Below are 16,681 nucleotides of genomic sequence, written 5' to 3' on the forward strand. Positions count from 1 at the left end.
CAGAGGTCAAACTGTTCTGTAAGTCTTCACAAGGTTTTCACACACTGTTGCTGGTATTTTGGCCCATTCCTCCATGCAGATCTCCTCTAGAGCAGTGATGTTTTGGGGCTGTTGCTGGGCAACACGGACTTTCAACTCCCTCCAAAAATTTTCTATGGGGTTGAGATCTGGAGACTGGCTAGGCCACTCCATGACCTTAATGCTTCTTACGAAGCCACTCCTTCATTGCCTGGGCAGTGTGTTTGGGATTATTGTCATTCTGAAAGACTCAGCCACGTTTCATCTTCAATGCCCTTGCTGATGGAAGGAGGTTTTCACTCAAAATCTCACGATACATGGCCCCATTCATTCTTTCCTTTACACGGATCAGTCGTCCTGGTCCCTTTGCAGAAAAACAGCCCCAAAGCATGATGTTTCCACCTCCATGCTTCACAGTAGGTTTGGTGTTCTCTGGATGCAACTCAGCATTCTTTGTCCTCCAAACACGACAAGTTGAGTTTTTACCAAAAAGTTATATTTTGGTTTCATCTGACCATATGACATTCTCCCAACCTTCTTCTGGATCATCCAAATGCTCTCTAGCAAACTTCAGACGGGCCTGGGCATGTACTGGCTTAAGCAGGGGGACACGTCTGGCACTGCAGGATTTGAGTCCCTGGCGGCGTAGTGTGTTACTGATGGTAGGCTTTGTTACTTTGGTCCCAGCTCTCTGCAGGTCATTCACTAGGTCCCCCCGTGTGGTTCTGGGATTTTTGTTCACCGTTCTTGTGATCATTTTGACCCCACGGGGTGAGATCTTGCGTGGAGCCCCAGATCGAGGGAGATTATGAATGGTCTTGTAGGTCTTCCATTTCCTAATAATTGCTCCCACAGTTGATTTCTTCAAACCAAGCTGCTTACCTATTGCAGATTCAGTCTTCCCAGCCTAGTGCAGGTCTACAATTTTGTTTCTGGTGTCCTTTGACAGCTCTTTGGTCTTGGCCATAGTGGAGTTTGGAGTGTGACTGTTTGAGGTTGTGGACAGGTGTCTTTTCTACTGATAACAAGTTCAAACAGGTGCCATTAATACAGGTAAAGAGTGGAGGACAGATGAGCCTCTTAAAGAGGAAGCTACAGGTCTGTGAGAGCCAGAAATCTTGCTTGTTTGTAGGTGACCAAATACTTATTTTCCACCATAATTTGCAAATAAATTCATTAAAAATCCTACAATGTGATTTTCTGGATATCTTTTTCTCATTTTGTCTGTCATAGTTGAAGTGTACCTATGATGAAAATTACAGGCCTCTCTCATATTTTTAAGTGGGAGAACTTGCACAAATTGGTGGCTGACTAAATAATTTTTTTGCCCCCCTGTATATCCTTGATGGATTAAAATCCATACATTCCAACAATTATGATTCCAAGAACGTGGAATCCCAAATGCTTCTAGACATAATCTAAAGATCGCTTGGTTATGAACAGATAACCTACAGATTGATGTAAAGAAAAGTTAGTGTTGTTGAATCTACTCTCTTCCTGGGTCCAAAGAAGACAGATTCTTGGTGCGTTCATAATGAAGTGAAGACTGAACATACAGCACACTGCTACATGTAACATATACTGGGCTCTTCCTCCAACACAGGGAGCACACCCATATACCATACCCTCAGGACAACGTTAGCAAACCTGATCACAGTAATCCCTCCCTCCATCTCAACAAAGGCCCCTCAACAATAAAGGGGGAGAGAGAAAGAGCGTGTGCACAAGAGAATGAGGGAGAGAGAGAGAGAGCGAGTTAGGGCCTGCAGTGGCAAGTTCTAGTGCCAGTTGCCATGGTGACCCTCAGTTGGGCCTAGTAAAGGTATTTCCTGGATCACATATGTCTGACAGGCCCTTAATCCCAGCAGGAAAAGGGGCCAGGGGGTAGGATCAACTTTCTCCTCAAAAACAAAACCAAAGGGAAGGGGGGGAAGCCCAGAACTATCCAATTGAGACTTGGGCTAAAACATTAAGGGCTCCACCATGCTCTGTGTGGGGCCATGATCTTGCTTGTTTTTTCCCTCCTCGTCCTAAACCTGATAAGGCTATGTCAACATTAATTATTAATCTAGCTGCAGACGCCCCATAAATATCCCATGAAAGATGTACAAAATGTACATGTCACTGTTGTGAAGCAAAGTCAATCCCGTTTTATGATTACAGCTGGGAACAACAACCAAGTACAACATTGTCATCACTATTGAGGAGCAGACATTAGAGGTCGACCGATTATGATTTTTCAACATCGATACCGATTATTGGAGGACAAAAAAAACAACCCGATACCGATTAATCGGACGATTTTTTTACCATGTATTTGTAATAATGACAATTACAACAACACTGAATGAACACTTATTTTAACTTAATATAGTACATCAATAAAATCAATTTAGCCTCAAATAAATAATGAAACATGTTCAATTTGATTTAAATAATGCAAAAACAAAGTGTTGGAGAAGAAAGTAAAAGTGCATTATGTGCCATGTAAGAAAGCTAACGTTTAAGTTCCTTGCTCAGAACATGAGAACATATGAAAGCTGGTGGTTCCTTTTAACATGAGTCTTCAATATTCCCAGGTAAGAAGTTTTAGGTTGTAGTTATTATAGGAATTATAGGACTATTTCTCTCTATACCATATTTCATACACCTTTGGATGTTTTTATAGGCATTTTAGTATTGCCAGTGTAACAGTATAACTTTCGTACCTCTCCTCGCTCCTACCTGGGCTCAAACCAGGAACACAATGACATCGTTGTCATGCAGAGTAAGGGGAACAACTACTCCAAGTCTCAGAGCGAGTGACGTTTGAACCACTATTAGCGCGCACCCCGCTAACTAGCTAGCCATTTCACATCACATCGTTACACCAGCCTAATCTCGGGAGTTGATAGGCTTGAAGTCATAAACAGCAGCGCTGCTGGCAAAACGCACGAAAGTGCTGTTTGAATGAATGCTTATGAGCCTGCTGGTGCCTACCATCGCTCAGTCAGACTGCTCTATCAAATCATAGACTTAATTATAATATAATAACACACAGAAATACGAGCCTTCGGTCATTAATATGGTCAAATCAGGAAACTATCATCTCAAAAACAAGACGTTTATTCTTTCAGTGAAATACGGACCGTTCCGTATTTTATCTAACGGGTGGCATCCAGTCTAAATATTCCTGTTACATTGCACAACCGTCAATGTTATGTCATAATCACGTAAAATTCTGGCAAATTAGTTCGCAATGAGCCAGGCGGCCCAAACTGTTGCATATACCCTGACTCTGCGTGCAATGAACGAAAGAGAAGTGACACAATTTCACCTGGTGAAATGCTAACCTGAAATGCTAACCTTTCATCTGGTGCCTGCTAACCTGGATTTCTTTTAGCTAAATATGCAGGTTTAAAAATACATACTTCTGTGTATTGATTTTAAGAAAGGCATTGGTGTTTATGGGTAGGTACACGTTGGAGCAACGACAGTCCTTTTTCGCGAATGCGCACTGCATCGATTATATATGGGGTGGCAGGTTAGCCTAGTGGTTAGAGCATTGGACTAGCAACCGGAAGGTTGCAAGTTCAAACCCCCGAGCTGACAAGGTACAAAATCTGTCGTTCTGCCCCAGAACAGGCAGTTAACCCACTGTTTCTAGGCCGTCATTGAAAATAAGAATTTGTTCTTAACTGACTTGCCTAGTTAAATAAAGATTAAATAAAGGTGTAAAAAAATATATATATTTAAAATCTGCAAAATCGGTGTCCACAATTACCGATTTCAGATTGTTGTGAAAACATTCAGTAAGTGGTATCTGTGTGTAACTCAGAATATAAAAGGTGAACAGACAGCTAGCCCATTAGGAAATTGTGGCTCAGTTAATCCTCCTGCTTCAATGATTGGATTAGAGACCATATTTTCAGAAAGCACCCCAGCTGGAATATTCCTGCTTGCATGCTTTCTTCCAACTATTTGGAAAAATTGATTGACATTCCTGAAAATCAACTTAATTACACAAAATCATGAAAGGTATTTTGACCGAGAAGTAAGCATGCAAGATAGGGTTTGAACAAAAAAAAAGTGAATGAGTCTATGAGCGCAGGACTGAATCCAAAAACGGAACATATAGGCGGCAGTCTATAGAACCTGTGCTGGCTTCCAGATAGGAAGCAATATGCCATGTGAATGACTGTTGGGATTTCCTGCCGGAGTGGAATAGCAGACAGGAATAGCAGGAAGTGAGAACACAGGGTCTATTAGCAAACGCAAACGTTTACATTAATGGGATAACCTTTGCTTAAAGTTTTTCAATGGCCAACATTTCCATCTGGACCCCTCATGTCTACTTCATTAGCACCATAACATCCCTGATGTTCAGCAGGTATAGTGCCTTTAACCTCTCTCTCTGTATACAGTGCCTTTACCCTCTCTCTCTGTATACAGTGCCTTTACCCTCTCTCTCTGTATACAGTGCCTTTACCCTCTCTCTCTGTATACAGTGCCTTTACCCTCTCTCTCTGTATACATTGCCTTTACCCTCTCTCTCTGTATACAGTGCCTTTACCCTCTCTCTCTGTATACAGTGCCTTTAACCTCTCTCTCTGCATACAGTGCCTTTACCCTCTCTCTCTGTATACAGTGCCTTTAACCTCTCTCTCTGTATACAGTGCCTTTAACCTCTCTCTCTGTATACAGTGCCTTTAACCTCTCTCTCTGTATACAGTGCCTTTACCCTCTCTCTCTGTATACAGTGCCTTTACCCTCTCTCTCTGTATACAGTGCCTTTAACCTCTCTCTCTGTATACAGTGCCTTTACCCTCTCTCTCTGTATACAGTGCCTTTAACCTCTCTCTCTGTATACAGTGCCTTTAACCTCTCTCTCTGTATACAGTGCCTTTACCCTCTCTCTCTGTATACAGTGCCTTTACCCTCTCTCTCTGTATACAGTGCCTTTAACCGCTCTCTCTGTATACAGTGCCTTTAACCGCTCTCTCTGTATACAGTGCCTTTACCCTCTCTCTCTGTATACAGTGCCTTTAACCGCTCTCTCTGTATACAGTGCCTTTACCCTCTCTCTCTGTATACAGTGCCTTTACCCTCTCTCTCTGTATACAGTGCCTTTACCCTCTCTCTCTGTATACAGTGCCTTTACCCTCTCTCTCTGTATACAGTGCCTTTACCCTCTCTCTCTGTATACATTGCCACCCTCTCTCTCTGTATACATTGCCTTTACCCTCTCTCTCCAGTGCCTTTAACCTCTCTCTCTGCATACAGTGCCTTTACCCTCTCTCTCTGTATACAGTGCCTTTAACCTCTCTCTCTGCATACAGTGCCTTTAACCTCTCTCTCTGTATACAGTGCCTTTGCTCTCTGTATACAGTGCCTTTACCCTCTCTCTCTGTATACAGTGCCTTTAACCGCTCTCTCTGTATACAGTGCCTTTAACCGCTCTCTCTGTATACAGTGCCTTTACCCTCTCTCTCTGTATACAGTGCCTTTAACCGCTCTCTCTGTATACAGTGCCTTTACCCTCTCTCTCTGTATACAGTGCCTTTAACCGCTCTCTCTGTATACAGTGCCTTTGCTCTCTCTGTATACAGTGCCTTTAACCTCTCTCTCTGTATACAGTGCCTTTAACCTCTCTCTCTGTATACAGTGCCTTTACCCTCTCTCTCTGTATACAGTGCTCTGTATACAGTGCCTTTAACCGCTCTCTCTGTATACAGTGCCTTTAACCTCTCTCTCTGTATACAGTGCCTTTACCCTCTCTCTCTGTATACAGTGCCTTTAACCGCTCTCTCTGTATACAGTGCCTTTAACCGCTCTCTCTGCATACAGTGCCTTTACCCTCTCTCTCTGTATACAGTGCCTTTAACCTCTCTCTCTGTATACAGTGCCTTTAACCTCTCTCTCTGTATACAGTGCCTTTACCCTCTCTCTCTGTATACAGTGCCTTTAACCGCTCTCTCTGTATACAGTGCCTTTAACCTCTCTCTCTGTATACAGTGCCTTTAACCTCTCTCTCTGTATACAGTGCCTTTAACCTCTCTCTCTGTATACAGTGCCTTTACCCTCTCTCTCTGTATACAGTGCCTTTAACCGCTCTCTCTGTATACAGTGCCTTTACCCTCTCTCTCTGTATACAGTGCCTTTAACCGCTCTCTCTGTATACAGTGCCTTTAACCGCTCTCTCTGTATACAGTGCATTTAACCTCTCTCTCTGTATACAGTGTATACAGTGCCTTCAGAAAGTATTCACACCATTTTTTCCACATTTTGTTGTGTTACAGCCTGAATTTAAAAAGGAGCTAATTGAGGTTGTGTCACTGGCCTACACACAATACCCCATAATGTTTAAGTGGAATTATGTTTAGACTTTTTTACAAATTAATAAAAAATTTAAAACTGGAATGTCTTGAGTCAATAATTATTCAACCCTGTCTAATGGCAAGCATAAATAAGTTTAGAAGTAAAAATGTGCTTATCGAGTCGCATAATAAGTTACATGGACTCACTATGTGCAATAATAGTGTTTAACCTGATTTTCAATGACTACCTCATCTCTGTACCCCACACATACAGATAATTGGTCCCTCGGTCGAGCAGTGAATTTCAAAACAAACAGATTCAACCACAAAGACCTGGGAGGTTTTCCAATGTCTCGCAAAGATGGGCACCTATTGGTAGATGTGTAACAACAACAAAATGGTTCAGTCGCTAAAAGATATATAGGCGTCCTTCCTAACTCAGTTGCCAGAGAGGAAGGAAACCGCTCAGGGATTTCACCATGAGGCCAATGGTGACTTTAAAACAGTTACAGAGTTTAATGGCTGCGATAAGAGAAAACTGAGGATGAATCAACAACATTGTAGTTACTCTACAATACTAATCTAAATGACAGAGTGAAAATAAGGAAGCCTGCACAGGATAAAAATATTCCAAAAACATGCATCCTGTTTGCAATAAGTCACTTAAAGTTAATTTCCATTTTTTTGCAGTTTTACTTGTCATGAATACAAAGCGTCATACACTACATTGTCAAAAGTATGTGGACACTTGCTCATCAAACATCTTATTCCGCCCTTTGCTGCTATAACAGCCTCCACTCTTCTGTGAAGGCTTCCAATAGATGTTGGAACAATGATGCGGGGACTTGCTGTAGCATTACATTATCCCTTCACTGAAACTAGGGGGCATAGCCTAAAACCATGAAAAACAGCCCCAGACCAAACTTTACAGTTGGCACTATGCATTTGGGCAGGTAGCATTCTCCTGGCATCTGCCAATTCCAGATTTGTCAGTCGGACTGCCAGATGGTGAAACGTGATTCATCACTCCAGAGAAAGCGTCTCTACTGCTTCAGAGTCCAACGGCGGCGAGCTTTACACAACTCCAGCCAACTCTTAGCATTGGGCATGTTGATCTTAGGCTTGTGTGCAGCTGCTTGTCCATGGAAACCCATTTCATAAAGTTCCTGACGAACAGTTCTTGTGCTGACATTGCTTCCAGAGGAAGTTTGGAACTCGGTAGTGAGTGTTGCAACCAAGGACAGACAATTTTTACACTTAGCGGTGCTGTTCTGTGAGCTTGTGTAGCCTACCACTTCATGTCTAGAAGCAACAACGGCTCAGCCATTTCCACTTCACAATAACATAACTTACAGCTGACCGGGGCAGCTCTTGCAGAGCAGAGGTTTGACAAACTGACTTGTTGGAAAGGTGGCATCCTATGATGGTGCCATATTGAAAGTCAATGAGCTCGTCAGTACCAGACATTCTACTGCTTAATGTTTGTCTACGGGGATTGCATGGCCTTGTGCTCAATTTTATATACGTCAGCAACGTGTTTGACTGAAATAGCCAAATTCACTCATTTGAAGGGGTGTCCATACACATTTGGTGCAAATCCAACACTGAGTACCACTCTTCATATATTCAAGCATGGTGGTGGCTGTATAATGTTATGGGTATGCTTGGTTTTTATTGGGGAGGTAAATGGAATAGAGCTAAGCACAGGCAAAATAGTATCTCTTTGTATTTTCAAGTAAGTTATCTTAGCGCACTCACCATCTTGAGTGTTATAAACATGTGGAGGCTTGAGTATTTGTTTGTGGCTTGTTTGTCTGTGAGAAGGATTGGGATTAAAAGGCCCTCCCTAGAATTATATAGTGTTTCCCAGTGGAATCTTTTGACTGTGCTGTCCTCCTGTCCTGAGGCCTAAAAACATGACAATTTCCACATAAGCTATTTTGTTTCCCACCCACATGCAAAAAGAACGTGACCAAATGCTTCTACCGTGATGGTTTGTGGACAGCTGAAGCGATCAGTCCCCCAGCGGGAGAGCACAGGGAAGGGACTGGAGGAAATGCAGAGGGGGCCCTAGATAGTACCGGACCATTTGGGTATGAAAACTGTTTGGAGAAGGACAATGCATCATGCTCCCCACCGGCAATATGTGACTTGTTTCAGGAAACTAGGTGTATGTCACGCGTCACTACTTCACAAGAAAGGCATTTGAACATAAACGTAACTTTTTTTTATCAAAATGTGTTTTTTGGCAGAAATGCCTTCTGGAACTTGTGAACTTAACAACCAACTTGTATACCATCTGTAAATATGAATACAATTGTTAAATGACGAGCCTAGTTGGTTTAGCCACAGGAAAAGACTGGAACCTTCCAGCTAGCAATGATTGGCTGAGATAATGGATGGCCTGGACATGCCGAGAGAGGAGCTGCGATTGGTCTACCATGTAGAACGCTTCAGTCTGTAACTGAAGGGCTGCTCAGTATGTGTAGGTAATCCTTTCTAACATAGCTTTTGTTGAAAAATATCACAAATAACTGCAAAAGTGTTCCTCTACACTTTCTGGAGGACAGTTTTGAAATCAGTAGAATATCCGGTGGAAGCAGAGTAGGATAGCTAAGGAGGTGAGGAAAATTCTGGCATCTGATATGCGGGTGGAGTCGAAAAGAGAACACACAGTATGAAACACCAATCTCTGGATTATATTGTAATGGCTCCCGAGTGGCGCAGCAGTCTAAGGCACTGCATCTAAGTGCTAGAGGCATTATAATAGACCCTGGTTCGATCCCAGGCTGTATCATAACTGGCCGTGATCGGGAGACCCATAGGGCGGTGCATAATTGGCCCAGCGTTGTCTGGGTTAGGGGAGGGTTTGGCCGAGGTAGGCCATCATTGTGAATAAGAATTTGTTCTTAACTGACTTGCCTAGTTAATTAAATACAAAAATAAGGGCAACCATGGCATCCGTGACAGAGAAAGAGAAGCATGCATCCATGTAAGAGCGTCTATCTAGCTACATTTTCAGATTTTAAACATTTAAGTTAAAGCGCATTGTTCCTCCACTTAACTGGCTGGCTCGTTAGCTAACATTAAGTGTATGATCTGTGTAGTAACATTATTCATATCTCAGAGCCATTTGCATTGCTAGTTATAGAGCCTAATGTTAGCTAACTAGCTAGCTAGCTAATAGTTGATTAGCTTCCTGCAGATTCATGCAGGGTATTAACATTATGAGTTGGGATTACAGTTAATTGTTTAGCTAGCTGGCTAGCTAGCTAGCTAGCTACATGTCTAAACAAAAGACTCCACTATGCAAGGTACCATTTCATGTGCATGTGAAACTTTGATTTTATTTCATATAGTGTGTGTTTACCAGAGACGGTAATGTGAAGAACAACATGACCTTCACCAGAATCAAATTAGGATATAACGTTAGGCCAACGTAAGTGTCCAAGTTCTAAAATGATCCAGTAGAATGCCCTGCTTTTGTTTCGAGACTCACAACCGTAGGCTATTTTCTGTAATTAGCTTGCTATAAACTTTTAAATAATTATCTTGGTGTGAGTTTATTTTTCTGTAATAATTAATACAAATTAGCTAAAAGTTATGACGTTGTCAACTATATGATGTGGCAATTATTTGAACTGGCTAGCTAGCTAACTTAACGTTAGCTAACAAGCTAGAAAAAAAAAATATATATAATAATAATAATAATAATTTGCAAATAAATTCATGAAAAATCCTACAATGTGATTTTCTGGATTTTTTTTCTCATTTTGTCTGTCATAGTTGAAGTGTACCTATGATGAAAATTACAGGCCTCATCTTTTTAAGTGGGAGAACATGCACAATTGGTGGCTGACTAAATACTTTTTTGCCCCACTGTGCGTGTGTGTGTGTGTGTGTGTATGCATATATATATATATATATTGTTTAGAAAGTTGCTTTTAGTTGCCTGGTTTGCTATATTGCCATATACTAAATTCATTTTATAAAGGATGGGTTTATTGGTGTTAAAATACACCAGTTATACTATTTTGGGCCACCAGGCTGCTGATGCATGTGAATCCTTAAAAGAGATGGGTGGGGCTAAGACTTAAGAGGGTATGCTGAATGGGTGTAGACAAAGAAGAGCTCTACAGTACGTGAACCAAAACATTTAAGGGCCATTTTCTCAAAAGTTGATCAACTTTCAAAGCAGAATTACTTTCACATTGTTCCTCAACTGTAGTGTATGATATACAATTTTCTAGCTCTTAGTCTCTACTTTTATCCAATGTAAAAAAAACACCATTTCAAATTTTGCTGCCTAAGAGCTGGGCGGTCACATATCCAGTCTCTCTCATTCTAGCTGTAAAAAATAAACTGTTTTCTTAAAAACCATATCTCTTTGGTTTAAAAAGGGCTCCAAGGGTTCCAACCTTAAATAAAGGTTTTTAAAAAGTTGTACAGCTCATTTATAGTTTCTCTGGCAGTTAACTCATCCCTCTGTAACAAAAAAACTATTTTCATTACAAAGGAGGAGAGGATAGGAGCAGGAATTGCTAGCTATGTAGTGTAGCTGCCTGGGCCTGAGGCTACAGATGGGAGCTATTTACTCCCTCCCTGTCTCAGTGTTGGGATAAACACAGCTCTGCCCAGTTTTATTTTAAGGCTTACTGCCCAAAAAAAGACCCTCTTTCATAATTACTCTAATTATAATGCTGGGCTTTATTATATTCCATTTGCAGCACTCTACTTCCGATTCCAGAGTGTAAACACCCAAAACTATCCACCCACAAGTCCAGGCAGCCATTACAGTACTGGAATTCAGCCCAAATAAACATTTTTCAGGATTCTATTTCAGTGACTCTATTCCATTTTTTTTCAGCTGAGCTTGTGCAACAAATAGGTAGCCTATGAAAAAGCAACTTAGAAGTTAGCTATCTGAACTTTACAAGAATATAAAAGAGTAGATACTGAGAGCATACAGCGAAATGTCTCCAGGGTTACAAATGCAGCCCTGTCAAGTTAGATCCAGTTAGGCTCACTACATTACATCAAATACAGGGAAATGGGAGGGGGCTACACAGACTACAAAGAGAAAAACTTCAAACACTGGAAAAGTCTCCAGATTATTGCACAGCTACAGAGATCAGGGGAATTAAAGAATTACTGGTCAAATGGAGTGCTTGTAAAATAAATAACTACATCTCATCTCTAAATCCATCTACGGATGTAAATTAATAATACAAAAGGCCAGCATATGACCCATTTGAAAAGGGTCTGGGATAAGAGCCAGTAAAATATATTGTGGTTCATTTTGACTAGAAAACATGATGAAGAGAAATGTGACACACAAGAAGACATACATTTAGGTGATGGACTGGCGCCATATATGTGCATATTTTAAGAGGCCCGGCAGGAGCCTTACCTTCATCAGGGATGGCAGGCCGGGCCTGGGATGGTAAAATGTGGGCAAGCAAGGCCAGAACCACCAGCGTACTCCGCACCGCCAACATCCTGTGAGGGCCGCTACAGCTGTTGATTGCTCTGTGAATGGAATGCCATCGGGACCGCTGGGGAATCAGCACTGAGCCATTCACTGTGCCAACCTGGAGGAACAAAAACACCACAAGGTGAAACTGTGCTCACAACTGAGGCATGTCAAACATAAATGCAAAGTTATGAGCCTTTGTTGAGTGCCTTGCATAAAACGAGAGCTTTGAGAGTTAGCGTGCGGAGGAAGAGTAGATGCTGAGCTGTGCTGAAACACTCAGACGGATTTCTCACAAGGGATCGATTGCATTTCATGCCAAACTCACTCATTATTCATGTAAAGACTAACACTGCACAATTGAGCAAGAACAAGTACAGCAGATTTTTTAAACAGCATTGTTGGTTAATAAGGTCTTGTAAGTAAGAATTTCATGGTAAGTTATAATACACCTGTTGTATTCGGCGTTGTATGACAAATCAAGTTTGATTTTTTTAATCGATTTTTGGACAGCATGATTTTGAATTTCAAATGAGCTTGGTGGTTTGCATTTCTTGCAAATGCAGATAATCCCAGTGTGATAAGAAAATACAAACAAAGCATGCATCAGATTGTTCAGGTATTACAAAACAAACAAGTGAAATTGTATTACGTTGTTCTAAAGTAAGAACAAAAGAAACCAAAAAAAAGAGGCATGATACATTTTCATTTTCATGGTCTGTACGTAATAGTATTACTACATACAAACCCTGGGAGGCGACTTTCAAATGTTTCACTGTCAAACTCATACAGCTAGTCTCTAATTACACAGAGGTTGAAGGTTATTTTAACACACAAAAAGTATTTCTATGCAACAGTATCTAAAAAAACTTTCTTCACAACCAGTAACTTTAAATAAGCGTGTTCTAAAAAAGGCTACAATGAGTGTTAGTCATCTTCTTGCCAAGATACAACAAGGACGATACAATTAAGAATGAAGAGAGGAAACAAAAGGTGAATTCCTATAGGGATTCATGAAAGGCGATAGATAACTGGGCAGGCAGAGCTCATGTCACAGACAGGGGGGGATGGGTAATCCCAAGAGCATTGAGAGTTTTGCTCCCCCATGGCTGTCGATGGCATAATGAAGCTGAGGACGTGTTGTAAATAGACACGCTGCTGTGGGTGACCCTCACATGCACATCTGCTCGCCCCATCACCCTGCAGCATCTGGCCAGGGAGATTAACACTTGCCCCTAATTCCCATAATCCTCCTTTAGGAATTTGTTAAAGGACCCCAAACTTAGGGTTGTTATGTGATACCCCTGTAGAGAGGCAGCCAAGATGTAGTTTCCACACTTACAGATCTATCACCTAACAGTTGGTTTTGGCCCCAACCCCCATTTGTTCTCATGCCTGTCAAGTGGTGTGAAACAAATGCTTGTTGTAGGGTGCAGGCTTCTGAGAACTAGCCAAATTGTTGCATTAAAACAATCATGAAGTAGGCTATACAATTAACTTACAGTTTGTCCAAAGTATCAAGCATTAAAAAGACATGGAAATATGAATAATCTCTAGAATGAATCAGCAATAAATGTGACGAGATATAGGATGTGTCAGGGCATGTGGTAACAGTCCACATAGTTCACTTATGTAAAAGCAGGTTGGTGTGATCCAGATTCTACAGATCCAAGCAAAACAGAAAAGAATCCAATGGAAACATCCAGTGTAGGTCAGGTCATCCCCATGACTCGACAGAGGAATAATGTTCAGTCAATTCTCATGGTCTTCATAACTGTTCTCCACTTAAACATGTTCCTTGTACTGTCATCTAAAGAAATTCAATTTCACTTTCCAAGAATGGCCCAGTGTTCCGGCAGCTGAGTTGGATCAGAGGGTCCCGGGGGATAAAGGAGCTTGGTCATCACAGGCCCGTAAGCAGTGAGTCAGTGCCTGGTCAGGCTCCAAGTATCCACTTCAGCTGCCAGACAGAAGTCCACACAGCCAACCACGTTCCCTGAGCGCGACCACTACACAACCATTTAGACAACGTTTCGTGATGAAGGAACAAATGGGGTCTTCGGGGAGTGAAATATGATGCAACGGCCCACTTCCAAGTTTGTCAAGTGCAACCTGTGTTTTTACTGTAGGCCTATGCTAAAAACATACCGCACAAGACACACACTAATGGTGAGTGAATGTTTTCTGAATATTACGTCAATCAGAAAAACCCATCACCTTTGACCGTTATTTTTAAGTTCACATAAAAGGGATAATTGACATGGACAAAGTGTTCAGGCCTTGGTTGTGGTCTGCTCGTCTTTTCTGGAAACTTTGAGAAAAGCACACAAAATAGGAACAAGACATGAAATGTATTTATTCTCAGCATTTCCTATAACTAAGGAGAATAACAGTCATTGACATATTATGCATTGTGAGTCTGCAACAAAGCTTGACTCGTTTAAAAATATCCTCCTCATCTCATGGATGTTACAAAAGATGTAGCCTCTGACAGTTGACACTAATATTGTTTTTATGGGTCCTTGAAATGGGACCCTAAGGCTGCTTCAATACAATTACACTGAAAGTAAGCAGACATTTATCCAAGTTCAAAAAACATTTTCTCCCAAACAATAGCTGTGGGGGGGGGGGGTCACTGCTCATCGTGTCACATAGCTTCCACTGAATTTACAATCACACTGAATCCACACTGAGCCACACTAGTTGAGACAGAGATGATGGATGGATCAATGAGCAATGAAGTTTACACACGACTGGTGAGTTCTGCAAAAACAACACTTTTATAGAGAGACACAGAAGTCTGAAGATAAAACGTGACATTATTAAGAAATCAGAATGCTCTGCCTTCACATTGACAATGAAAAGTTATGGTGCATTTATTTTCCTTCCCACCCAAACATGCAGAGACAAGGGTATAAGCTCAAGCATGGCCCCGTAATTACTGTTCACTGTATCCACCAATCCATGCATGAAATTCCTTAGCTCTCCGTTTGATTCTGTAGTCAAACCCCACTAATTTCTCCACTCCCAGCGCCAGTCTACTGTGCAGATTCACCAAGCTTCTCTCCATGTGGGTTCAAGTTTAAGTTTTATTAGTCGTATGTACATGAAGAACCAAAAAAACAATAGGAGAGCACTCCGGTGAATAAACTTAACTAAACCTATTTGTATTGCCGCGCAAAATTTGGGGTATGAGTCCGTCTTCAGCATGCATAGGAGGCAATGTTATGACAACAATACAGGCCACACACAGGTGGGCATAACAGGTGGGCATAGTTGTGGGGGAAACACACACACACTACATTGTGATGTTAAAGCCTATAGGAGGGTATATTTGTCCTACAAATGTATAGCCTTCCACAAAAAACAAGAAAAGGAACATAACTCATTGAGACCTGCTGGGGCAAGATTGCCCAAGTGGTCTAACCAATATGTCTCTCTTTGGAGAAGTAATTTATCCCAATCTCCTCCCCTACATGGCATCTTCACCATTTCAATGCCCATATAACGCAAGGTACTTAGTTCAAGATTATGGCTATTGAAATGCGAGGTTGCAAATGGAGCTCTTATGCTCAAAACTCACCTTCAGTTCCCGTTTGGTCTTTCCCACATAATAAAAATAGAAGATCAAATCAAATGTATTTGTCACATGCACCGAATACAACAGGTATCAACTTCACAGTGAAATGCTTACTTACAAGCCATTGTCCAACAATGGATTTTAAAAAAGGAAATAGTAACAATAAAATAACAATGCTATATACAAGGAGTACCGGTACTGAGTCAATGTGCAGGGGTATGAGGCAGTTGAGGTAATATGCACATGTAGGTAGGGGTAAAAGTGACTACACAATCAGGATAGACAGAGTAGGAGCAGCATATGTGAAAAGTGTGTATGTGTGTCGACATGGACAGTACCAGACAAAAGTTTGGACACACCTACTGATTCAAGGGTTTTTCTTTATTTTTACTATTTTCTAAAATTGTAGAATAATCGCACTTGTTGGCTTCGCTCTGCGGTCCAACTCATCTGGGTTGAGATCGGGTGATTGTGGAGGCCAGGTCACCTGATGCAGCACTCCATCACTCTCCTTCTTGGTCAAATATCACTTACACAGCATGGAGGTGTATTAGGTCATTGTTGAAAAACTAATGAGAGTCCCACTAAGCTATAACCAGCTGGGATGGCGTATCGCTGCAGAATGCTGTGGTAACCATGCAGCTTACATTTTCCTAGAATTCTAAATAAATCAGACAGTGTCCCCAGCAAAGCATCCCAACACCATCATACCTCCATGCTTCAGGGTGGGAACTACACATGCAGAGATCAGCCGTTCATCTAATCTGCGTCTCACAAACACATGGCGGTTGGAACCAAAATCTAAAATTTGGACTCATCAGAACCAAAGGACAGATTTCCACCGGTCTAATGTCCATTGCTCATGTTTCTTGGCCCAAGCAAGTCTCTTTTTCTTATTGGTGTCCTTTAGTAGTGGTTTCTTTGCAGCAATTTGGCCATGAAGGCCTGATTCACGCAGTCTCCTCTGAACAGTTGAAGCATTTATTTGGGTGCAGTTAACTCTAATGGACTTATTAACTCTGGGTCTTCCTTTCCTGTGGCGGTCCTCATGAAAGCCAGTTTCATCATAGCCATTGATGGTTTTTGGGGGTGCACTCAAAGTTCTTGAAATTGTCTTAAAAGTAATGATGGACTGTCAAATTTCTCTTTGCTTATTTGAGCTATTCTTGCCATAATATACATTTGGTCTTTTACCAAATAGGGCTATCTTCTGTATACCACCCCTACCTTGTCACAACACAACTGAATGGCTCAAACACATTAAGAAGGAAAGAAATTCCACAAATGAACTTTTAACAAGGCACTCCTGTTAAT

The 16,681-nt window shown here is 41.4% G+C and overlaps 1 protein-coding gene across 7 annotated transcripts in view; it reads right to left on the reverse strand.

The window, feature by feature from the left end:
* The window catches only part of fgfr1a (fibroblast growth factor receptor 1a), a 42,349-nt gene that overhangs the window by 16,628 nt on the left and 9,040 nt on the right, over positions 1-16,681 (reverse strand). For all 7 annotated transcript variants that reach the window (XM_024438830.2, XM_024438832.2, XM_024438827.2 and 4 more), the window contains exon 2: positions 11,725-11,905. In XM_024438830.2, coding sequence (XP_024294598.1) covers positions 11,725-11,812 — 88 coding nt within the window. In that variant the 5' untranslated portion in view covers positions 11,813-11,905. The remainder of the gene's footprint in view (positions 1-11,724; positions 11,906-16,681) is intronic.

The sequence above is a fragment of the Oncorhynchus tshawytscha genome, linkage group LG12, assembly GCF_018296145.1.
Source record: "Oncorhynchus tshawytscha isolate Ot180627B linkage group LG12, Otsh_v2.0, whole genome shotgun sequence".
NCBI lineage: Eukaryota > Metazoa > Chordata > Actinopteri > Salmoniformes > Salmonidae > Oncorhynchus > Oncorhynchus tshawytscha.